Source organism: Vanessa cardui, chromosome 21 (assembly GCF_905220365.1).
Source record: "Vanessa cardui chromosome 21, ilVanCard2.1, whole genome shotgun sequence".
Lineage (NCBI taxonomy): Eukaryota > Metazoa > Arthropoda > Insecta > Lepidoptera > Nymphalidae > Vanessa > Vanessa cardui.
In genome coordinates, this window is record NC_061143.1 from 3687591 (window position 1) to 3710345 (window position 22755).

The 22755-nt window shown below is 32.9% G+C and overlaps 1 protein-coding gene across 1 annotated transcript in view; it reads left to right on the top strand.

Moving 5' to 3' along the window:
* LOC124538865 (dystrophin, isoforms A/C/F/G/H) overlaps nt 1–22755 on the top strand; it is a 626595-nt gene that overhangs the window by 154192 nt on the left and 449648 nt on the right. Inside the window, exons 39-40 of the mRNA XM_047116101.1 lie at nt 5905–6003; nt 20726–20831. Coding sequence (XP_046972057.1) covers nt 5905–6003; nt 20726–20831 — 205 coding nt within the window. The remainder of the gene's footprint in view (nt 1–5904; nt 6004–20725; nt 20832–22755) is intronic.

Genomic DNA, 22755 nt, shown 5'->3' on the forward strand with positions numbered 1-22755 from the left:
ATAGTGTGATTCAAATCAAAATAAACTTTATTCAAGTAGGCTTTTTACAAGCACTTTTGAATCGTCATTTTACAATTAAGTGAAGCTACCGCCGGTTCGGAAAGTAGATTTTACCGAGAAGAACCGGCAAGAAACTCAGTAGTTACTCTTTTTCAACATTTAAAAAATACAAAGTCAAGTTAATTAAATACAATTATTTCAATTAATATATCCTGCTTGGAAGTCAACAGGTATTAACACCACGCTTTTCTATCATCTATAAGTTCTATAAGATTCGAGAGGAAGTATTTTATATATAATACATGGACAATTTTTGCCGTGGTGTCATATTATTGCACAATTGCAAAGCCGGGTCGGGTCGCTAATCGCAAACAAAATCGGAATACGACTCACTGATTAATCAGGAAATCTCAGAAACTATAACACCTATAAAATTGAAATTATATTAGGGTGTAGAAATCCGATGAGATCGGATTTTACGAAACCGAACCCTTAAGGGGTTAAACGGGTTTTAAAAGTTCGTATGTTATAAATTACGCGTAGGTCAAGCCGCAGGTTCCGCTGGTAATGTACATATCGTCAGTTTTACTTTATGGTAGAGCATTCAGGAATTTTTGGGAATGATTATTATCAATGTAATAATTATTAAGCACTAATATCGCCCGCGACTTCGCTAGCAATTTAGGATAGTGGTTGTCAATTGTCATGTATTTCAAAAAACGTCTATGTCCTTCCTAGAAGTTCAAGTTTACTTCACACCAATTTCATCAAATTCGGTTCATTGGTTTGGTCGTGAAAGAGCAACAGACAGATAGAGTTACTTTCACATTTATATAATTAATATAGATATTATAGATTAGACGTCATTAAAAGTTTCAATCGTTTGAATAAACTGTTAATATCGATCAACTAAATAAAGCAACAGACAGACAAATATAAAAATACGAATAGTCAAAAGTCAACATCAATAGTCAATAGCCACAAAGTTGATTGATACACGATAATAGTTACCGACCAGACACGTCAACGCGGCTGTCACGCTGAGTACAGACACCCAATCGATATGTTTTTAATCTATACAACTACAGCAATACAGCTCAACCTTCACCCAGCAAACGACGAAATTCGACAAAATCATGATGCCGAAACGTATAAAATACGCGGGCGTGTAAAATGAGCGGGAACGCTGCGTGAGACATGACATCTTAGCTCCAGAAGTTAGTGAGAAGCATTCGTTATTGGGTTAATGTTTTTGTTAGCACCAATGTTAAATGTGTGGGTGATAACTTTCCACCTATCAATGTTTTAACAAAAGAACAACATTTTGTTTTCATAATTCTCCCGATTCAACGAACTTGGTCACTTAGTGAAAATAAAGTTACAGTTTAGATAATGCTTTTTGGCTTTGCTGAGTCATATTACAAAGTTATGACTTTTTAATTTAATTTGTATTAAAAACAAAGTCGACAGTCGCTTTTAATCTTCTTTCTTAAAATTATTGTAATTGAAATAGAATTCAAACTCGTGATACAATTATACAAGATAATAATCACTGCATTTCCATCTCATTTGAATGCATTCAGATTTAATTCATTGTGTTATTTATAATCTACACATACATATAAAATCTACATCTAATCTACATCACTATATAGTATAAAACAAAGTCGCTTTCTCTGTCCCTATATACATTTGTATGCTAAAATCTTTAAAACTACACAAGGTATATTGATGTGGTTTTTTTAATAGATAGTGTGATTCAAATCAAAATAAACTTTATTCAAGTAGGCTTTTTACAAGTACTTTTGAATCGTCATTTTACAATTAAGTGAAGCTACCGCCGGTTTGGAATGTAGATTCTACCGAGAAGAACCGGCAAGAAATTCAGTAGTTACTCTTTTTCAACATTTAAAAAATACAAAGTCAAGTTAATTAAATACAATTATTTCAATTAATATATCCTGCTTGGAAGTCAACAGGTATTAACTCCATGCTTTTCTATCATCTATAAGTTCTATAAGATTCGAGAGGAAGTATTTTATATATAATACATGGACAATTTTTGCTGTGGTGTCATATCATTGCACAATTGCAAAGCCGGGTCGGGTCGCTAATCTACATACAAAATCGGAATACGACTCACTGATTAATCAGGAAATCTCAGAAACTATAATACCTATAAAATTGAAATTATATTAGGGTGTAGAAATCCGATGAGATCCGATTTTACGAAACCGAACCCTTAAGGGGTTAAACGGGTTTTAGAAGTTCGTATGTTATAAATATCGCGTAGGTCTAGCCGCTGGTTCCGCTGGTAATATACATATCGTCAGTTTTACTTTATGGTAGAGCATTCAGGAATTTTTGGGAATGATTATTATCGATGTCATTATTATATACTAGTTGTCGCCCGCGATATTGCTCGCGTAGTCGTAAACGCAACCTTCCTTGAAGTTCAAGTTTACTTCACACCAATTTCATCAAATTCGGTTCATTGGTTTGGTCGTGAAAGAGCAACATACAGATAGAGTTACTTTCACATTTATATTATTAATATAGATATTATAGATTAGACGTCATTAAAAGTTTCAATAGTTTGAGTAAATTTTAAATATCGATCAACTTAATAAAAGGAACAGACAGACAAATATAAAAATACGAATAGTCAAAAGTCAACAGCAATAGTCAATAGCCACAAAGTTGATTGATACACGATAATAGTTACCGACCAGACACGTCAACGCGGCTGTCACGCCGACTACAGACACCCAATCGATATGTTTTTAATCTATACAACTACAGCAAGAATAGCTCAACCTTCACCCAGCAAACGACGAAATTCGACAAAATCATGATGCCGAAACGTATAAAACACACGGGCGTGTAAAATGAGCGGGAACGCTGCGTGAGACATGACATCTTAGCTCCAGAAGTTAGTGAAACGCATTCCTAATTGTGGTTAATGTTTTTGATAGCATCAATGTTAAATGTGTTGTGCCAACATTCTACATATCAATGTTTTAACAAAAGAACAACATTTTGTTTTCATAATTCTCCCGATTCAACGAACTTGGTCACTTAGTGAAAATAAAGTTACAGTTTAGATCATGCTTTTTGGCTTTGCTAATTCAAATTACAAAATTATTACTTTCTAATTTAATTTTCATTAAACACAAAGTCAACGGTCGCTTTTAATCTTCTTTATAATATTACTCAAACTCGTGATAAAATTATACAAGATAATAAGCAAAGCTTGGACGTGTGTACAATTTTTTTTTTTTAACATACACAAATTGAAATTCTTAACAACAACGTTTATTGTAATAAAATAAAGATTATTGTGCTATTTTCTTAGGGAAACCAAGTGTTATATAATTGTTGAATTTTCCGCTTTTACGTTAGTAACAGCCTGTAAATTACTCACTGCTGGGCTAAGGCCTCTTCTCCCATTAAGGAGAGGGAACATATTCCACCATGCTGTTACAATGCAGGTTGGTGGAATACACATGTGGCAAAATTTCGATAAAATTAGACACATGCAGATTTCCTCACGATGTTTTCCTTCACCGCCGAGCACGAGATGAATTATAAACACAAATTAAGCACATATATATAGTTATGCTGGCTTGGGTTGAACCCAAAATCATCGATTAAAATGCACGCGTTCTAACCACTGGGCCATCTTGGCTCTTTAACTTCTATCTTCTATCTTGGCTTTTACGTTAATCTTGGCGTAAAACAAATACAACGAAAATTATAAAGGAAATAAGACGACGATGAGGAAGAAAAGAATTATGAACTTGTTGATCTGTGAAATCAAATCTTTGGGTACGATGAAAGAAAAGTTTCGCTGTTTGTATTGTTTTTTAAAGTGAAATGTTTTTGACGTTATATTCGTCTCATGTACATAAATATATAATCATTACATAGTATAAAACAAAGTCGCCTTTTTTGCCCCTATATACTTTTGTATGCTGAAATCTTTAACACTATGCAACAGATTTTGATGCGGTTGTTTTTTAATAGATAGAGTGATTCGAGAAGAAGGTTTTCATGTATAATACAGGGTCTAATTCGAAAAAAAAACACTCATAATTTTAGAAGTTTTTACTGTGATGACATATCATTACACCCGTGCGAAGTCGGGCGGATCGCTAGTTAAGTTTAAAAGATAGATGAATATTTGGATTATTTTTCAATTTCCATTGCAAGTCTCATCTTTAACTTCTGATTTGTTTTTTTTTGATTCCGAATTGATTTTTAAAGGAATATATATATAAGAACAAAACAAAAGGCATCTTATTATTATTATTAACTCGACAGTTATTTTTAATTCTCCATACAATTATTTTTTACAAACCAGTTTACATAAAAACTTTTATTTAAAAATTATACATTTTATTTAATTAAGTATATAAAATAGTTACATTTATATCACTTCTCTGACCCCAACATAAAACTATAAGAATGATGTTTAATTTAAGCAATTAAATAAAAGCATTAAATTAATAAAAAAAAATATATATATGAAATTCTTAACGGTTTTGCATGATTTATATGATTGTCATTGCAATATTTAAACCTTTTATCCTGTAAAGAAATTTGCAATACAATTAAAATGTTGTAAAAAAGTTGCATTTTAGTGTCAATCTGTTCGACGTGTGTTTCCATTAAAGTACGAGGTTTGTAAATCAGTATTTGGAATGGCGGCTATTCCAAGCGCTTCGGGTTACTGCGGTCCCAGATGACTGCCCGCGAAGCCTTTAGAAACGACGCTATCCCGCGCGGGTATTGTTTTCGTATATTGTTATCGAAATCCGATATATGTGGGGGTTTTTTAGCGATAGCTTTATCGCTGAATAAGAGGAATACGTACATGTGTTATGTTGTAAATATATATTTTTTTATTAATGCATAGTTTGGTGCACGGTCAGTTGACGTGATGGTAAGTGGTCACCACTAACCCACACAATAATTAATTGTAATTGGGTATAAAAATCGAGATCTCAGATTGCGGGAAGGCCTGTCTTCCCATAATCTGCTTAACACCAACTAAACGTCTGGTTGAGTCAGCTGAATGCTTGATGATATGGCTCTCCCTATAAACACCCCGTGAAATTTTAAGATAGTGTGGCTCTATTTTATTGCGCTAGAAGTAGTTCTACGACATCAAAAATTGTTTATTATCGATACATATAATAAACTGTAATTAAGTTTAGTTTAAGGCTGTTAAAAACCAACGTACGGTAACATGCTGTTTTAATACGCGTTTATTGTAAGTTTTATGACAATAAGAGTCAATATCGCATATCTTTCTGACATTCAACACTCGTTGTCGTTTATATGTCTAACTTGTAAGTCAGGATGTTCTTAAAATAGTGTCAAATGAAGGTTATGCTTCGTTTTGCGAAAAATATTGTGTTTTAAAGCATCAATAGCCGAATGGTTTACGAGCCGCCTTGCCATCTAAAAGTCACTGGATCTATCCTGATCCCTTTGGCTATTGTCGTAGCCACTCCTTACATAAGTGATAAGTTTACAGGGATTAAATATGAATATTAGTAATTCCTTAATTATTTGGGGTATTACTATCCCTTGGACAACCTCCGTGTTCGAGTGGTGTGTACACCGGTTTTCATGGGTACGCCACTCCAAGGTCCTGGGTTCGATTCCCGGCTCAGTCGATGTAAATTATCATTAGTTTTCTATGTTGTCTTGGGTCTGGGTGTTTGTGGTACCGTCATTACTTCTGATTTTCCATAACACAAGTGCTTTAGCTACTTACATTGGGATCAGAGTAATGTATGTGATGTTGTCTCATATTTATTTATTTATTTATATCTAGTGTTTATTTGAAAAATGAACCGTATTATGTAGAAAATAAAACAATGATTATTATTTCAGATTCGTGACTGGTTGTCAGTTGAAGTGGATATGCTGCGCGCGCAGCCTGTCGCCGTTGGCGACGTAGACGATATCATGCAACAACTGGACAAACAAAAGGTAAGCAATTAGATACGTAATTGTAAATAAATATTAATTATCTCGCTGTTCAGCGCTACAGCCCTTAATCATAAGATTAACTAACTACGCAGGTTTGTATACAAAACGCTTATTGATATTGATGGAGTAAGCGAAGTAAGAAATAATGACCATTCCTTACAACACCAATGCTTGATTGCTTGAATCTTGGTTACCAAGGTTGGTCGCCAATTGAATAAACAACTTAATTCCCAACGTTGGCTGCGCGTTCTGCTTGAATTTGCTTACTAAGCTTCCAAACCGTATTATAGAACTTTGTATTGTTGTTTGGTGTATATTTGATGGACAGCATGCACAAAGCCTTGCCACCAAGTATATTATAAAACAATAAGCTTAGGTAGCTGCCATATCTCCGTCTCAAATAATGAAACAGGACCAACTGTTTTACGTACTTTCCGAAATGCGCAAGTATGAACTCTACTTAAGTTGAGATTGCTACAAAAAACATAATTAATTTTACTAGCGCTTATCCACGCTTATATAATTTAAATCCAGATGCTTGAGAACAAATAAAAAAAAAAACAATTTGTAATTCCAGTTTTGCAAATTTCCTTACGAATTTCCATTTCAAATTGAAAGGATTATGACGACCTCTGTGTGTACACAGGTTGTCATCGGTACGCCAATCCGAGGTCCCGGGTTCGATTCCCGGAATCTATGTAAAAAAGGTTCTTTAGTTTTCTATGTTGTCTTGGGTCAGAATGTTGGTACCGCAGTTACTTCTGATTTTCCATTACAAAAGTGCTTTAGTCACTTACATTGGGATCAAAGTAAAGTATGTGATGTTGTCTAATATCTATTTATTTAAATAATTTGTTGATTTAGAAACACAAATGAAGTATCTCTATATCAATGGTGGTTTAAACCTAGGATCGCGTTACTCCACTCCGCTCGCTTTCCAATTTAATTATATCACTGACGTAAACAATACAAGCAATGTATGTATTACTTTACCCTCCAATTAAGTGTAAAGCTTGTTTGCCGTTGGGCTATTGATGTTTAATCTGACTATATTAAATTTAACGATAAATATGTTTGAAATACATATATATACAATATGCTAATATTATGAAGCTGGAGAGTTTGTGGGTTGATGCTAATCAGGATTGGAAAATTATTTCATATTTAGATAGCCCATTTGACGAGTAAGGCTTTGGGCTATATAAAGCGATGCTAAAATGATTCAGAGAAATATTGGGTAGGTTATTACTACTTTTAAGACCTTCCGTTGCGTGCTCTGGGCTACAATTAATCTGTAAATTTACGAAAATTAAAATATATGACATAATTTGTAGTATCACAGAGCGAAGTTGGAATCTGCAACCTGTAAAATATAATTAACAAAATAGATATTATAGTAAATTAGTATGAATTTCAATTGGAATGCAGCGTTTTCGTCCAATAATTATTCTTAAATTTGATATTATGTAGACGTTAAATATTTAAATAGACGATTATGTTCTTGTCCCTTTTAATATTTTGAGTTTCTAGCTAGAATCTACATTGTCAGCTTATATTAATACTAGTTACTACTTCGAACGGAAGAGGTTTGTTTAAAACAAAAACAACTAATTACAAATTCAAATTAATATTCTTATTTCGTTAAGTGCTAATAATAAAAATAAATGATAGTTAAGAAAAAAAACAAGTGGTTCGGAAAAATAAAATAAACAGAGCGTAAAGGAATTCGCGAAACAATTTGCAGGCTAACGGCCTATTTTGCTACTCAAAACACTAGCGCCCAAGTACATAACCAACATAACCTTTCTATAAGGCTATCTGTTTGTTGTTTTTTCGCCACGAACGGTGTTGTGTTGTAAATGCTAATGGTGTTTGTGTATCAGGTCAATAATAAAAATTCTCATTGTTGACTCACCCCGTTGCGATAGGATCTTACTTTCTGATAAAGAAATAATGATTCATAGTTATCAATTAAAGTAAAAAAAAATTATAATGTTAAAAAAACATCGGACCTGCGTTTGATGTTAAATCTAACAATGCTTCCAACTAGCTATATAAACGCTTCGAAGGTCATCAGTTGTTTGTAAATACGTTACAAAGCGAATTTTTAAATATCTCTAGTATAACAATACTTTTTGATTCGTTTTTAATATTGTAACCGTTGTCATTGCTCATTTAAGTACGAATAACTCATCATTAATCAAATCAAAATAAACTTTTTTCAAGTGGGCTTTTACAAGCACTTTTGAATCGTCATTAAACAATTAAGCTACCACCGGTTTGGAGAGTAGATTCTACCGAGAAGAACCGGCAAGAAAATTAGTAGTTACTTTTTTTCGACATTTAAAAAATACAATCATATTAGTTAAATACAATTATATATGTATGTAATGTATCCTGCCTGGAAGTTAGCAGGTATTAATTCCAAGCTTTTTTATCATCTACAAAATCTTGTATCGAATAATATGCCTTTTTTACCAATGTATTTTTTTATAAACGATTTCAATTTACGAAACGGCAAAGTTAAAAATGCCTGCGGAATTTTATTATATAACATGTAATCATGCACAAGGTCGTTTATTATTGTTAAATCTACATAAATAATAATATACCATCAGGTGGCCCATATGCTCGTCCGCCAACCTATACCATAAAAAAAAATCACTCTTCGATAACAGTATTGGATAATCTAAGGTATTACGGAGTCATAAATAAACATAATATCATATTTGACTAATTAGTAGAAACACTAAGCATGGATCGATCTATCCAAGACCGCGTCGTGAATTCTAATGACATCTAAAAAACAAGACGCCAACGCGACGCGTGAATCTGAATTATTAAGTATAACACAGAGCGGTGCGTTGAAAAGATTCTAAAATATTTCTTAGATAATGCGGAACGAAAGCAGAATCACAAATTAGTTATCTTTTGAAGAACGCACGCGGCATGAAACATTTTCTAAAACAAGTTTAGTTGGATAGAGAAGTTAATCTTAATCAATGGTGAGGCTGAAACTAGAATCATATAAACACAGACGGTCGGACAATACATATATCTGTAAGAAATAAAAAAACCATCTATTTTGTTACAGGAAATTATCATTTTCCTGACAGTTGTAATCTTATAACATATTATATGTATATCGTCTATGATAAATAAAACTAATTAAGTTATTTTACCGATTGTAGCTTCGTGAGTATAGCCTTTTACAATGGAAGCTGGAAAAAGATAAACAATCTTTTGATTTACGTATTTAATGCGTTCTGTTAATAACTCAGCTATATTGTGCATGAGCACTAATGGTTGGCAAAGAGAAATAAAAAAATACATAGATTGTAATAAGATAAAATTATAAAAAAAAATAGTGATCTTTCTAATAGCTTTGGTAAACCAATTGTATTTGAGCCATCTATGGACATAGGCTTGCTCTCTAGCAAATTTTTTGACGTGTCACAATATACGAAATTCGATTACGAATATACGCAATTGAGGAGTCGAGATGGCCCAGTGGTTGGAACGCGTGCATCTTAACCGATGATTGCGGGTTCAAACCCAGGCAAGCACCGCTGATTCATGTGCTTAATTTGTCTTTATAATTCATCTCGTGCTCAGCAGTGAAGGAAAACATCGTGAGGAAACCTGCATGTGACAAATTTCATAGAAATTCTGCCACTGTGTATTCCACCAACCCGCATTGGAACAGCGTGGTGGAATATTATCCAAAACTTCTTCTCAAAGGGAGAGGAGGCCTTTAGCCCAGCAGTGGGAATTTACAGGCTGTTGTTGTTGTTGTTGTACACGCAATTAATAACTTTCTCATTTATTTATAAAATATCCTAAATTGCCTATTTGACGTAAACGATGGGGTATTGACCAATCCAGGGAACTGGATCGCTTGATACAAAATCTATTATAAAAACAAAAAAAAATTGTGATTATCTAGGCCGTAACTAATTTAGCTGACGCAGCCGATGGTAAGAGAGAGCTCACCATATAGTACTTGAATAAACGCAATCTCTCGTTTTTCCTCCATAATCCAAAATCAATGGCATTTGCAAACGTAAGCTCAAACCTATTTTACGTAAAATACAATATCTCGAAAACCAATTAAATAAAAATAAACTCTAATACAATAGATCAAAGTTCATTTTTCACCAACAATTTTCGATATCAATAAATCTTAGTGCATCCAACTTACGCATTGCATGAAGCCGTCATAAATCTTGATATTGAAAATAGAACTTTAATGTTAACATAATAAGTATTCATTTGGTGTCGCTGATCGGAAATAAGCTGTCAAAGCGAGGGCCAATTTGAAGAAGGGTTGTGGGAAGAGCAGACATAAGTCAAATCAAGCACTTTGGTTGATTGTCTGCAAATAAATTAAAAAAAAATAGTGATATTTACAACCTCCTTGGTCTAGCGGCTAAATTAACAGATCGAGGTTCTGAGTTCAAACCTCGACTAGCCTGTTATTCTCAATAGCAACAATACGTTATATTGAATATTTTTTACAACAATTGAGGCAATATCCAGCTTTAACTATGTCAATATCACCACTGAACCTAATTTGATGAAATTTAATATTTTAATAGGACCCAAAGGAAGGACGTAGATTAAAGACTATAAATGTGTAATTACTAATATCTTAAAATTAAAATAAATAATGCAATTCAACACAACCACAGCACACAGTGGTGGAATATTTTCCAAACCCTCTCCTTAATGGAAGAGGAGGCCTTATCCCAGCAGTGGGAAATTTACAGGCTATTACTTTACTTACTTTTAATGCAATTCAAGTATATATAATTCAATTATATAAATATGTGCATATAAATTAATTCCATGTTCATGGACAAAGTACCCGTGTCCTTACCTAATTGAAAGAATATGTTGTTGATTGCTTATCACTTAACTTAGTTACATCATTGTGATGTATGTATGTATGTACGTACTCGTTCGTGTACGTGTAAGGGTGGAATTAATATTATTCAACGCACGTAAACTGCATCTCCCTTAGCGCGGGGTTTTCTCCATCGATCACATATGATGTATGTACTAATTCTATAAGTCGAAAATATATTCAATATGTTTAAGTTAGTAAGACATTTGGAGTATTAAATTCAATATAGAAGTATTACACTTTCTTATTGGTGGTCAATTGATACAGTACCACCGGTTCGGAAAAGAATATTTTCTTTTCCGAACCGGTGATGCTGTTTCTCTGACCTGTGAAGAACCGGCGAAAAAATCTCAGTGGGTTTTTTTTTCTTTTTTTTTGATTATTAGTACTGGTACAATAATAATATTGTTTAAATTTTCTATCTAGTTAAATAAAGAACTGTATGTAAAATTACATCATATAAAAGTTATAAGATAATTTTGAATTGACAATCGAAAAATTAGAAATATATTCTAATATTATAAATGCGGTAGTCCGTTTTGTCCTTGTATCCATGTAGCTTTACACTACTGAATCAATATTGCTAAAATTTGACATAAGGTAAATCTTCTCCGAGAAAGAATACAGGAACCGTAAAACGCGAGGACAAACAGTGTTTACATTTCCAAAATGGTTTTCTAGTTAATTATCATTTTTTACGAAGTCTCAGTAACACTTATCATTATATAAATCGACTTATTGTTCTATATTTTCACTTGTCAATTGCATAAAACGACCCTAACAATATACGAACGTATTTTCATTCATAAACAACGTATTATGTTATCACCCCTATTCCAATTGCATTTGTTAAACACATGATTATAATCCTTATTTTTGTAACATTAAAGTTCGATTTAGAATAACTGTTCTTAACACTTATGACTTAATCTACAAGTCAAATGCACTATCGCTTTAAAATATTGCAACCAATATTTCTTATTTTATTGTTATTTTACAAAGTAATTTTAGCCTTATGGTTATTGAAACAAGATATATTATTCAGTGAAATACATATGGACATAAATCATTTACGCTTTATATTGTTAAACGATGTATGATTATTTTTGGAACATATTGTTTATATGAGTTACCGGTAATTATTTTCTCTCTTAGGTCATAATAGAGATAAATTCTACCATATTTTTGAATTTATTGAAATACTCGAAAGGTAAATAACATTAAGGAGTATTTTAGATATACCTGTTCTATTGTTACTACTAAACCCAAGATGGCCTAGTGATTAGACCGCCTGTATGCGCGTGTCCGCGTGTACCAATGATTATGGGTTCAATTAGGTTTGATTTCATCGCATGCTTGGTGGTGAAGGAAAAAATCGTGAGGAAACGTGTATATGTCTAATGACAAAATCAAAATAAGCTTTATTCAAGTAGGCTTTTACAAGCACTTTTGAATCGTCATTTAACAATTAAGTGAAGCTACCACCGGTTCGGAAACTCAGTACTTTTTCAACATTTACAAAATACAGTCATATTAGTTAGATACAATTATATATGTATGTAATGTATCCTTTTTTATCATCTACGAGATCTTGTATCGAATAATATGCCTTTTTGACGATAACGACACATTAAAAAAAGAGAAGACATTTTTTTAGATAGGTCAAGTTATTATTATTGTAATATTGGTATGGCTTTGTGTGAGTGTATCTGGGTAGGTACTATGCATTCATCATATACTCTACCCCCTAACAGCAGTACTTAATATTGCTGTATTCCGGTTTGAAGGGTGAGTGGCTCAGCGTAATTGCAGGCACAAGGGACATAACACCTAAGCTCCCAAATTTGTTAGTTAATTCGTGTAATATACGGAATGGTTTATAGTTCTTACAGCTCCAGTGTATATGGGCAGTGGTGACCACTTTGTACAATCAGGTGGCCCATTTCCCATCGGCCTACCTATTACATAAAAAACAGATATTTTTTTTCTATACCTCTATGAAAGTAACTTAAATAATGGCAATAAAATTCGATATTGGTTTTATATTTTTTTTACAGAAAGTCATCCTAGTAATAAATTAGTGAACGATTAATTTTCTAAAATCATTTAAAAATCATCTCCGCGTAATAAATATGTATATCTACGTTTTGTTTTTATAATTTAATTATTACAGAAAAGGAAACTACAATAAAAGTACGTTATATCAGTCCTGTTCTCATGAGCGGTCGTGATTAAGTGTGTATTTTAGCTGAAGACTTTGCTTTTATACGACTACTAAAATTGTAGAGCGCATGCGCTAAATCTAGTGATGGGAAAATTCGATGTTTTAAAGAACTAACTCCGGCGTTCGGAAGTACTTGCGTTATTTTCTTGTAGCTTTTGGAAATGTAATGTATGTTTTAACAAAGTTATATAACTAATGGGATATGATACTGAGTGTTTATCTTTATGATGTGTTTTCTTAGTGGTAGGGCTTTGTGCAAGCCCGCCTGTGTAGGTACCACCAACTCATCAGATATTCTACCGCTAAACAACAGTACGGAGTATTGTTGTGTTTCGGTTTGAAGGGTGAGTGAGCCATTGTAACTACAGGCGCAAGGGACATAACAACTTAGTTCCCAAGATTGGTGGCGCATTGACGATGTAAGGAATAGTTAATATTTCTTACAGCGTCATTGTCTATGGGTGGTGATGACCACTTACCATAAGGTGGCCCATATGCTCGCCCGCCAACCTGTTACATAAAAAAAAAATTGTATATTTATGTTTCTATGGTTATCCTTATAATACAACCGACCTTTAAAATCTGAAGATATACATTATCTTCAGATTTTAAATTAAATGTAGGTTTTTGGAATTTCGAAATATATGGTGGATCTTGTATAATTGCCGTAGTGTAAAAGAAATGATTTTTTTAAACAATCAAAACACAGTCGTCTCTAAAAACTATGTTTATATAAAATTAATTAGCGAAGAATAAGAGGCGTCTCGTATAAATTACGAACTAAACTTTTTATGACTGAAAGAACCACATTTTTAACCGACTTCAAAAAAAGGAGGAGGTTCTCAATTCGTCGGGGCCTTTTTTTTTTTTTATTTATTACTTTATTAATAAACATAACGTATTATCTCGAACAAAACAGTATCATGCACATGTTCATACAATTGTGATTATTTTAATTATCCCTTATTTATATAATGAAATTATAATTATGTATTTATTTCATATATTTAATTGTTTTACTGTAAGAACAGTATTCTAGAACTTCAAGTAAAATTCCTAAAAAAAGAGATAATATTATCGATATCGACAAGCTATCGATGAAACATCTCAGCTTCACTATCATCCCCACTATAACTCGCGCATGCGTGTTGCTATAACAGCCAATAGTGTAAACCTTGGCGGGGATGGTTGCTAAGCAACCGCCGGTTAGTTACGCTGTTCCTACACCTAAATTTGATCGTAAAATCGTAGCAATGTGGCCACGGTCACCGGGCCGGGCAGTTGTATGTTATGTAGATTTGTTAGCGAAATTAAATAACCTTGATACTTGTCTAGGATCTCTTATCATTAATTTTGTACCATACTAACATTTATTCAAATTGCGAATTTATTATTTTAAGACTTTGTATGATCAAGCAAAACAAGGCTACCTGAAAGGCGATTTCTTAGTCAATACTAAAATTTCTTTGAAAAGAAAACACTTTTATTTGCCGCACCCGTGGCTCGATTTTAAGTCGTACAAATTAGCTATTAAAGTCTAAATTATTTTAACGATTAAAATTTCAACATAGATATTTGTACTGTGAGAAGTATTTACTTCGTGGTAGGGCTTTATGCAAGCTGCAGGCCCGTCTGGGTAACAAAACTTAGTACTGTTGTTTCTCGGTTTCAATGTAGGCGGCAGGCACAATAGTCATAACATCTTAATTCCCAAGGTCGGTGGCGTATTGGCGATGTAGATCACTCACCATCAATCCTGTGTAAAGTTAGAGTGGCTAATTGACCATTTTTGACGACCTTCGTTGTCGAGTGGTGTGTGTGACTTTTCATGGGTACGCCACTCTGAGGTCCCGGGTTCGATTCCCGGCCGAGTCAATGTAGATTATCATTAGTTTTCTATCTTGTCTTGGGTCTGGGTGTTTGTGGTACCGTCGTTACTTCTAATTTTCCATAACACAAGTTCTTTAGCTTACATTGGGATCAGAGTAATGTATGTGATGTTGTTTCACCATTTAAATCTGAACAATCTGAACAAAATAAATATAAGTATTTCTAATATTCAGTAAAACTTGCATTTAGTAAATGGTCAATATTAATATTATATTTCGATTTTAAATCGATCTTAGACGAGTACCTACGAATATATCGATTTTCGTCCCGATATCGGAATTGATCCGTCGCACTACGGATATCCGTCAAACGTCAATCCTTTTTCCATCAAATGTAACTTCGAAGTCTCCTGGTAACAAGAAAATATTTTGGATTTTTTTTGTTAATAAAATTGTTTTTTTATTTAATTATAAAAAAACTAAAACATTTTTTATACAATGAAAAGAATTGATTATGTATTTATTACACGCATGCGATGATATTATAATAAAAAAAATTTTTTTTCGTCATCCAAATATATCTTTTAACACATTGTGTCAACCCTTCAACTGATTACTGAAACACTTTCAACTGGATATAATTCTCAATTTTACGTCTATAGTTTTATCAATAGATTACTTGTTAAATCGAAAACGAAAGTACATTTATTTATATAGGTACTCCAGTAAAGAAAAACATTAAATAACAGTATAGGTTCAGAATGGCCCAGTTGATGATTGCTGGTTCAAGCCCAAGCAACTGAATATTCATGTGCTTAATTTGTATTTAGTAATCATCTCGTCGAGGAAACCTGCATGTGTCAAATTTCGTAGAAATTCTGCCACATGTGCATTCCACCAACCCGCATTGGAACATCGTGGTGCAATATGTTCCAAACCCTCTCCTCAATGGAAGAGGAGGTCTTAACCCAGCAGTGGGAAATTTACAGGCTGTTATTTTACTTTACTTTTATAGGTTCAGAATAGACCCGGCTACTTTAATCCATTAAGCTCCTACCGTTACGTTCAGTGTTAAATTGAATGCTAAACTAGCGCCTGTCTTAGAATTCGAATGAAACAGGAGTCTTATTTACGTTCGGAGCCGCATATTTCGGATCTAATCAGAACCTTAAAGAGAACCACTAAAATATATATTTATTGGCAGCAGAGGAGTTATATATACACGTATAGATAATGTATATGTATGTATACATATACAATAACTATTGCCTTGCCCATTCGCACAGTTGCAATGCTGAATCTAAATATACTACAGAATGTCTTACAATGTTCACAGTTTTTCAGTCATTCTCTACTCAAATCCAATCAAAATAAACTTTATTCAAGTAGTTTTACAAGCACTTTTGAATCGTCACTTTACAATTAAGTGAAGCTACCACCGTTTAGGAAAATAGATTCTACCGAGAAGAATCGGCAAGAAACTCAGTAGTTACTCTTTTTCAACATTTAAAAAAAAAGATTTAAATTAATATATCCTGCTTGGAAGTGAACAGGTATTCATTACTATATTATGCTTGTATAATACATGTAAGCCATCCTTTTGAATAGATCTATCTATTAAATAAACCGCTTCCAAATCCGTTGCGTAATTTTAAACATCTAAGAAAAGTAGGGGCAGAGCGGTAAGCGACTTTGTTTTATACTATGTAATATGTCCTGGCTGACTGACTCATCATCGCAGAGCGTAGACTATTAAAGTTAGGGCCTTGAAATTTGGTTAGTAGGATCATCTTTTTTTTTGGTTTTTTTTTTATTTTTATTTTGTGGTATAGGTTGGCAGACGAGCAGATGTGCCACCTGATGGTAAGTGGTCACCATCACCCATAGACGATGACGCTGTAAGAAATATTAACTATTCTTACATCGTCAATGTGCCATCAACCTTGAGAACTAAGTTGTTTTGTCCCTTGTGCCTGTAATTACACTGGCTCACTCACCCTTCAAACCGCAACACAACATTACTAAGTACTGTTATTTGGCGGTAGAATAACTGATGAGTGGGTGGTATCTACCCAGACGGGCTTGCACAAAGCCCTACCACCCAGTAATTTACTTTTATTGAGTATACATCCACTAGGGAAGGAATTTTGAAAAGTTATTACTTTGAGAGGAGAGTTGACAGATTAGAGATCAACATGACGTTCAACGTCACAGCGAAGTCTTACTCCAGAGGCCAATATATATTTCTCATTAATAATCTTAAAATTGTTTGTAATATTTTACCATTTTCGAGTTGATTGATTACATAAAACCCAATTTCCCTGGACTATTACTCAAAGCCTTTCTGCCGCCTAGGTTCATCCCTTTTTGTCCTATTCGTGACATCATACCCGACATTAATTGATGATTCTGTTTTATTGATAAAATGCCGGGCAGCTTGTACATTTAGAACATTAGATCTTGATACGAATTGGAGCTGGTCGTCTGGCTATAAAACCTGAATCTTAGCAGAAGATGACTGGTACAGAAAACAAAGCCTTAATGTTCTTGTATATTTTTTATATGATACAGTTAGGTGGACGAGCAAATGGACCACCTGATGGTACCTGGTCATCACCCATACATATAAGTAAGAAATATACACCCTTGAAACCGGAACACAACCATACTGCTTACTGCTGTTTGGTTTGATTGTTTGGTAGAATGTTATACCCCCTCCAGGTGACCTTGCCCACGCTTTCTCCTTCCCTCTATCTCTTTCTAATGTATACCGTTTTTAATATCACTATAGAAAAAAAAAATTTGTTGTTATTTTAATTGTATCTGTGTCTCTATTTTTATATACCTACAATTTCTTGTACATATTAAAGATGAGTAAAAAAGAAACTAAATTTGAATTTGGAATTTCGAAACCTATTCAGACAGCTCTTTGAATTAGAGTTTAAATGTCACGTGCTATTGTTTTCAAAATTTAATAAAAAAAATAAAAATAGTAATGGACGAGTGGGTGGTACCTAAACGGACTTGCACAGAAACCTACCTCTATAATTCATCTCGGACTCTGTAGTTTAGTGAAACATCGTTAACCTGCATGAATGTGAAGTTATTTTTCATATGTCGGATGCAATTTTGCCTTTTGACGTGTACGTTAATAATATTAAAAACCGGCCATGTTTCAAACGTGGCTCGTGAGTGAGATTTTTGAATCTTTGGTCAAATATATTCGCTTATCGCTATGCATACTGTGATAAAGAATAAACATAAAGCTAAAAGACTAGCTAAACTGGCTTTACATATTAGATATTGATAACACGTTACCATTACGTTACAGCAGACAATCCGTCATTCTTCAATTTACCCATTCGAAACGTGATCTAAAAAATGTATCCTATGTCCTTTTTCGGAACTCATATTATCTCCAAAGTTAATAAATTGTTCATTAATTTTATCCAAAGAAAATCATCCATTAGTCGCACGGGCAAAGTTAATTAACGAAATGTACTTTTAAATCTTACTTTTCTATTTATTTGTTAAGAGCTTTCTTACTTCTAGACCAAACTATTAGAGAACTAACTAGTTTCTTCCGAGACAGAACACAAGACGCCCCACTAATGTCGTCTGTCGTATGTCGTATCAAGCTGGCTGTACAGTTCGGTTTACGTGCTCCATGTATATTTAAGATAAGGTACAAATACTTTATTCAAAAAAAATCGATTATATAATATAATAATAATATATTGGACAAAATCACATACATTACTCCAATCACAATGTAATCTAAAGCACTTGTGTTATGGAAAATTAGAAGTAACGACGGTACCACAGACATCCAGACCCAAGACAATATAGAAAACTAATGAACTTTTTCTACATGAACATAACCCGGACCTCGGAGTAGCGTACCCATGAAAACCGGTGTACACACTACTCGACCATATATCTATCAGACTGATGTCTTTCTTAGTAACAGAAATACAGAACAATCTAGATTTAAACCCATGCTTTAGTTCATGTTTTAAAAATTTCACGGAACCGTCTTAATTCGAAAATAATTAAAAACATATTTTTCGTAAACTTTAATATTAATCGAAATAGTTATATCATACGAATCACATGTATTATATATAATAATAATTTGATAAGAACTTAGTGACAGTTTGAAGGCTAAATGTAATTTTATAAAGAATTCCTGCCCGGGGCGCTGAGCTCGCCCGGTACTAAATAAGCTCGATCGATTAATATGTTCAGCGTTGATAGACACTTTTAAAGTTCCAGTAAATAACATCCCATTATGGAATCAATTCTGGTAAATAACATCCTCGTAAGAAGAATTTTAACTAAATTGCATGCTTTAACTTTTTGATTATTACTTGAATTAATTTTAAGGCCGTATTTAAACGCGAGCGATTACATTAAAAATTTATGAAACAATATTTTAATAAATAATAAGTTATTTTACATATAATGTATTTCGTTCCTTGTCAATTCGTCTTGGTGGTATATTAATTATGAGCTGCTTAAATCTGCGGGTAATTGGATTTAATTTTAAAGGCGAATATATTGATTTTGATGCACGGATGATCGTGAGATTTATTTATCAATACTAATGTTATAAATCCGAAAGTTACTCTAACTAATGGTCTGTCCGTATGTGTGTTTTCACGGCCAAACCATTGAACGAAATTTGATGAAATTTCGTGTAAATTTTTCTATCAAAGGCAATTTATGTTATATTCTATTTTTGATAGCAAATTGTTTATTTGTAATCGAACATTTATGTTTAGTGCGGGTAGCCCCGAATAGGGTACTGTGTCATAAAACGTGCTGTCAGCTCGTTCATTCAACTCGTCACATTCGCGCGAGGCAGACACTTTCTAACCTATTGCCATTCAATCCAAGTTCATCAACCTAACCGTATTATATTCTGTATATTTGTACTGGGAAATTAAATAATATTGTAATGAAGAAATACAACGCATCTTTATTTCTGAACACCATTATCACGCCCTCCATGGAGGATAGCAACCAAGGACATCTTAAATGCCATTTTGATACTCCGACAACGAAACGAAAAAAAAAAACTAAACATATACACATTACATAAAACCTAAAAGTAATGCTGTTTTAACAACAACGACAACCTGTAAATTTTCCATTGCTGCGAAGGTTTGGAACATATTCCACCACGCTGTTCCAAATCGAGTTGCGGTTTCACCTTCTTTAAATTTAGTCCATTAACGTGACGTTTGCGTTCTTTCGTGTACTTTCTATAACACGAAGTACAGATAAAGTTTTAACAAAGTTTGCGATTCCGAAAAGTTAATACCTTCTCTTAGATGTAAAGTGTTTGTTTCTTTTATAAGACACTCACACAAACATACAGTTGACACACTTATATATTTTCCAATTGTTATATGTGTAAAAAAATTGCAGTCATCTGTTTTACGAAATAGAAACAATTCACATTCTTACCAATTTTACACTAGAGTTAACTGTCAGAAATCATCACGTAAGAAAGTATCTCCTCTCCAGATGACCTCGCCCACTCTTTCTCCTTCTCCCTGTCTCTTTTATTTTATACGGTTTTGATTATTTTTATTTATAAACATTTTTTACTTTTTATCTGCTTTTTAGCTGCTCTCTTTATGTACACTTTCTGGCACATATTAAATTTAAAAAACTAAATTTTTAATTTAGAATCTCGAAATCGATTCAGACTGCATTTTGAAATTAGAATTTAAGTGTCACGTGTTATTGTTCCAGGGTGTTCTCAGAGAGCTCGAACAAAAGAAACCACAGCTGGACGAGCTTCTCCACACGGCTGAGAGTTTGAAAGGCACCGAAAATAGGCAACAGCTTCATGGCAAAGGTACGTTATTTTATATCAGACTCTTATACAATATTGAACAAAATATTTAACTTTTCATCGCCGTTTCATAAATTCAAATGACTTGTAAAAAAAATTATAATAAAGAAGTACATATTATTCAATACAAGATTATAAAAACGATAAAAAAATGATGTTGATAAAGATTAACTATGTACAAGTAAGTAAGTTTTTTTGCCGGTTCTTCTCGGTAGAATTTACTTTATGAAGGTAAGTCACTAATTTGTTAAATGATTCAAAAATGCTTGTAAAAGCCTACTTGAATAATATATTTTGATTTTGAATTCGTATTAGATATTTAGAGATTAAGCCATCAATCAGGAATTCTTTAAATATTACGTCAAACTGATATCATTGTTTAAAAAAGTTATGTTACTATTATTTTGGGTGTTAAAAAAGAATCTACTTTACAATATAAAATAATTTATTGCACACAAACCAATAAATTTCGTCAGAAAAACATTTACAAGAAGCAGCTATATCGCTAAGATAGTCAACTCAGTTAAACTTAAAGTAGAGGAAAGAAAAGGGAACCATTGTTGTTTGTGTTTAATTCAGATACGAATATTCAGAGACGAATATCGGTACGGGTAATTACACGAACAGATATCGACTTGTTTTAACGAGAAATGGATACAAATGTTTGGCTTAAAATAATAAAGTAGCAGCTTGGATATTTACACAAGTGTAAATCAGATGTGTAGAAGTTTTAATGAAAAAGATATGTTATAAAAGAATACATTTGAAATTTTTAATTTTGAAACAAAATTTAAAAATTGGACTCATTGAAGAATAAAAATCATTACATTTTAATTTTATTGAAAGTATTGAATAAACTTACATCTACAAAATGAAATCAAATATGTATATATGAATATACTCGAACAAAGTATATTTCATATAATAGCAGGTACATAAACTTATTTTTAAAAACTGATTACAATGAGTTCCATATAAAATAATTAAGTTAAATTATATTATAGAGGACGAATGTCCCAAGTGACTTTTATTTTCATCCTTTTATAATATATGTTGATGTTTCTTACAAACTTTTATCACAAAAAGTGATGTTTTAATGTTTTTGTTTTAAATACTAGTATACCATTTTTTTTAAGTAGAGTTCAGAAAATTATTTATGAATATAAGCGGAACCGAATTATTTTATAACATTGCTTATCAAGGGAATGAGATCTGATAGTAGGAGGTAGCGGCGTAATATAACCTCTAAATACATTCAAGAGAAAAGGCCTATGCCAACTATATGACAGTTAAATATCACAATACATTGTTGAAATAATAAGCCGTAGTAAATAGGTATGCATTTGTTTTTAAAATGCACTTCACGTAAAGTCTACGCGCTTTAATTAGCTAAGGTCAGTCTAATGAACGGCTTTAATTGGAGAACTTTCTAGAGTAATGTTATAACTTGCAACCTTTAACGGTCATTGGTAGTTTAATTTAAAAACTTCGACTAAAAGTTGTTTCAGCCACTTCTGATATATAAATGTTTATCTATCACTAGTAGACGATCGCAGCTTTGCTTGCGTTTTGGGGCGTTGATTGTCATTTGTTAGGCAAAAAAGTAGCCTTTCTTTCTTGGAGTTCAAATTTGCTTTACACCAAATTTCATCAAATTCGGTTCAGCGATTTGCTTGTGAAAGAGCAACTGATAGACAGACAGAGTTACTTTCTATTACATTTATAATATTAGTATAGATATTGGGCTTCGTGTTACCCCATATGGGTACCATCCACTCATCATATATCACCGCCAAAACAGCAATACTAAGTACTGGTTACTCTGGTTTGAAAGGTGAATTAGTCAGTGTAACTACACGAAAAGTAGGCATAATGTTGTCTTAAATTTTCGCGATTATTACACATTGACATAAAACTAGTTTTAAAG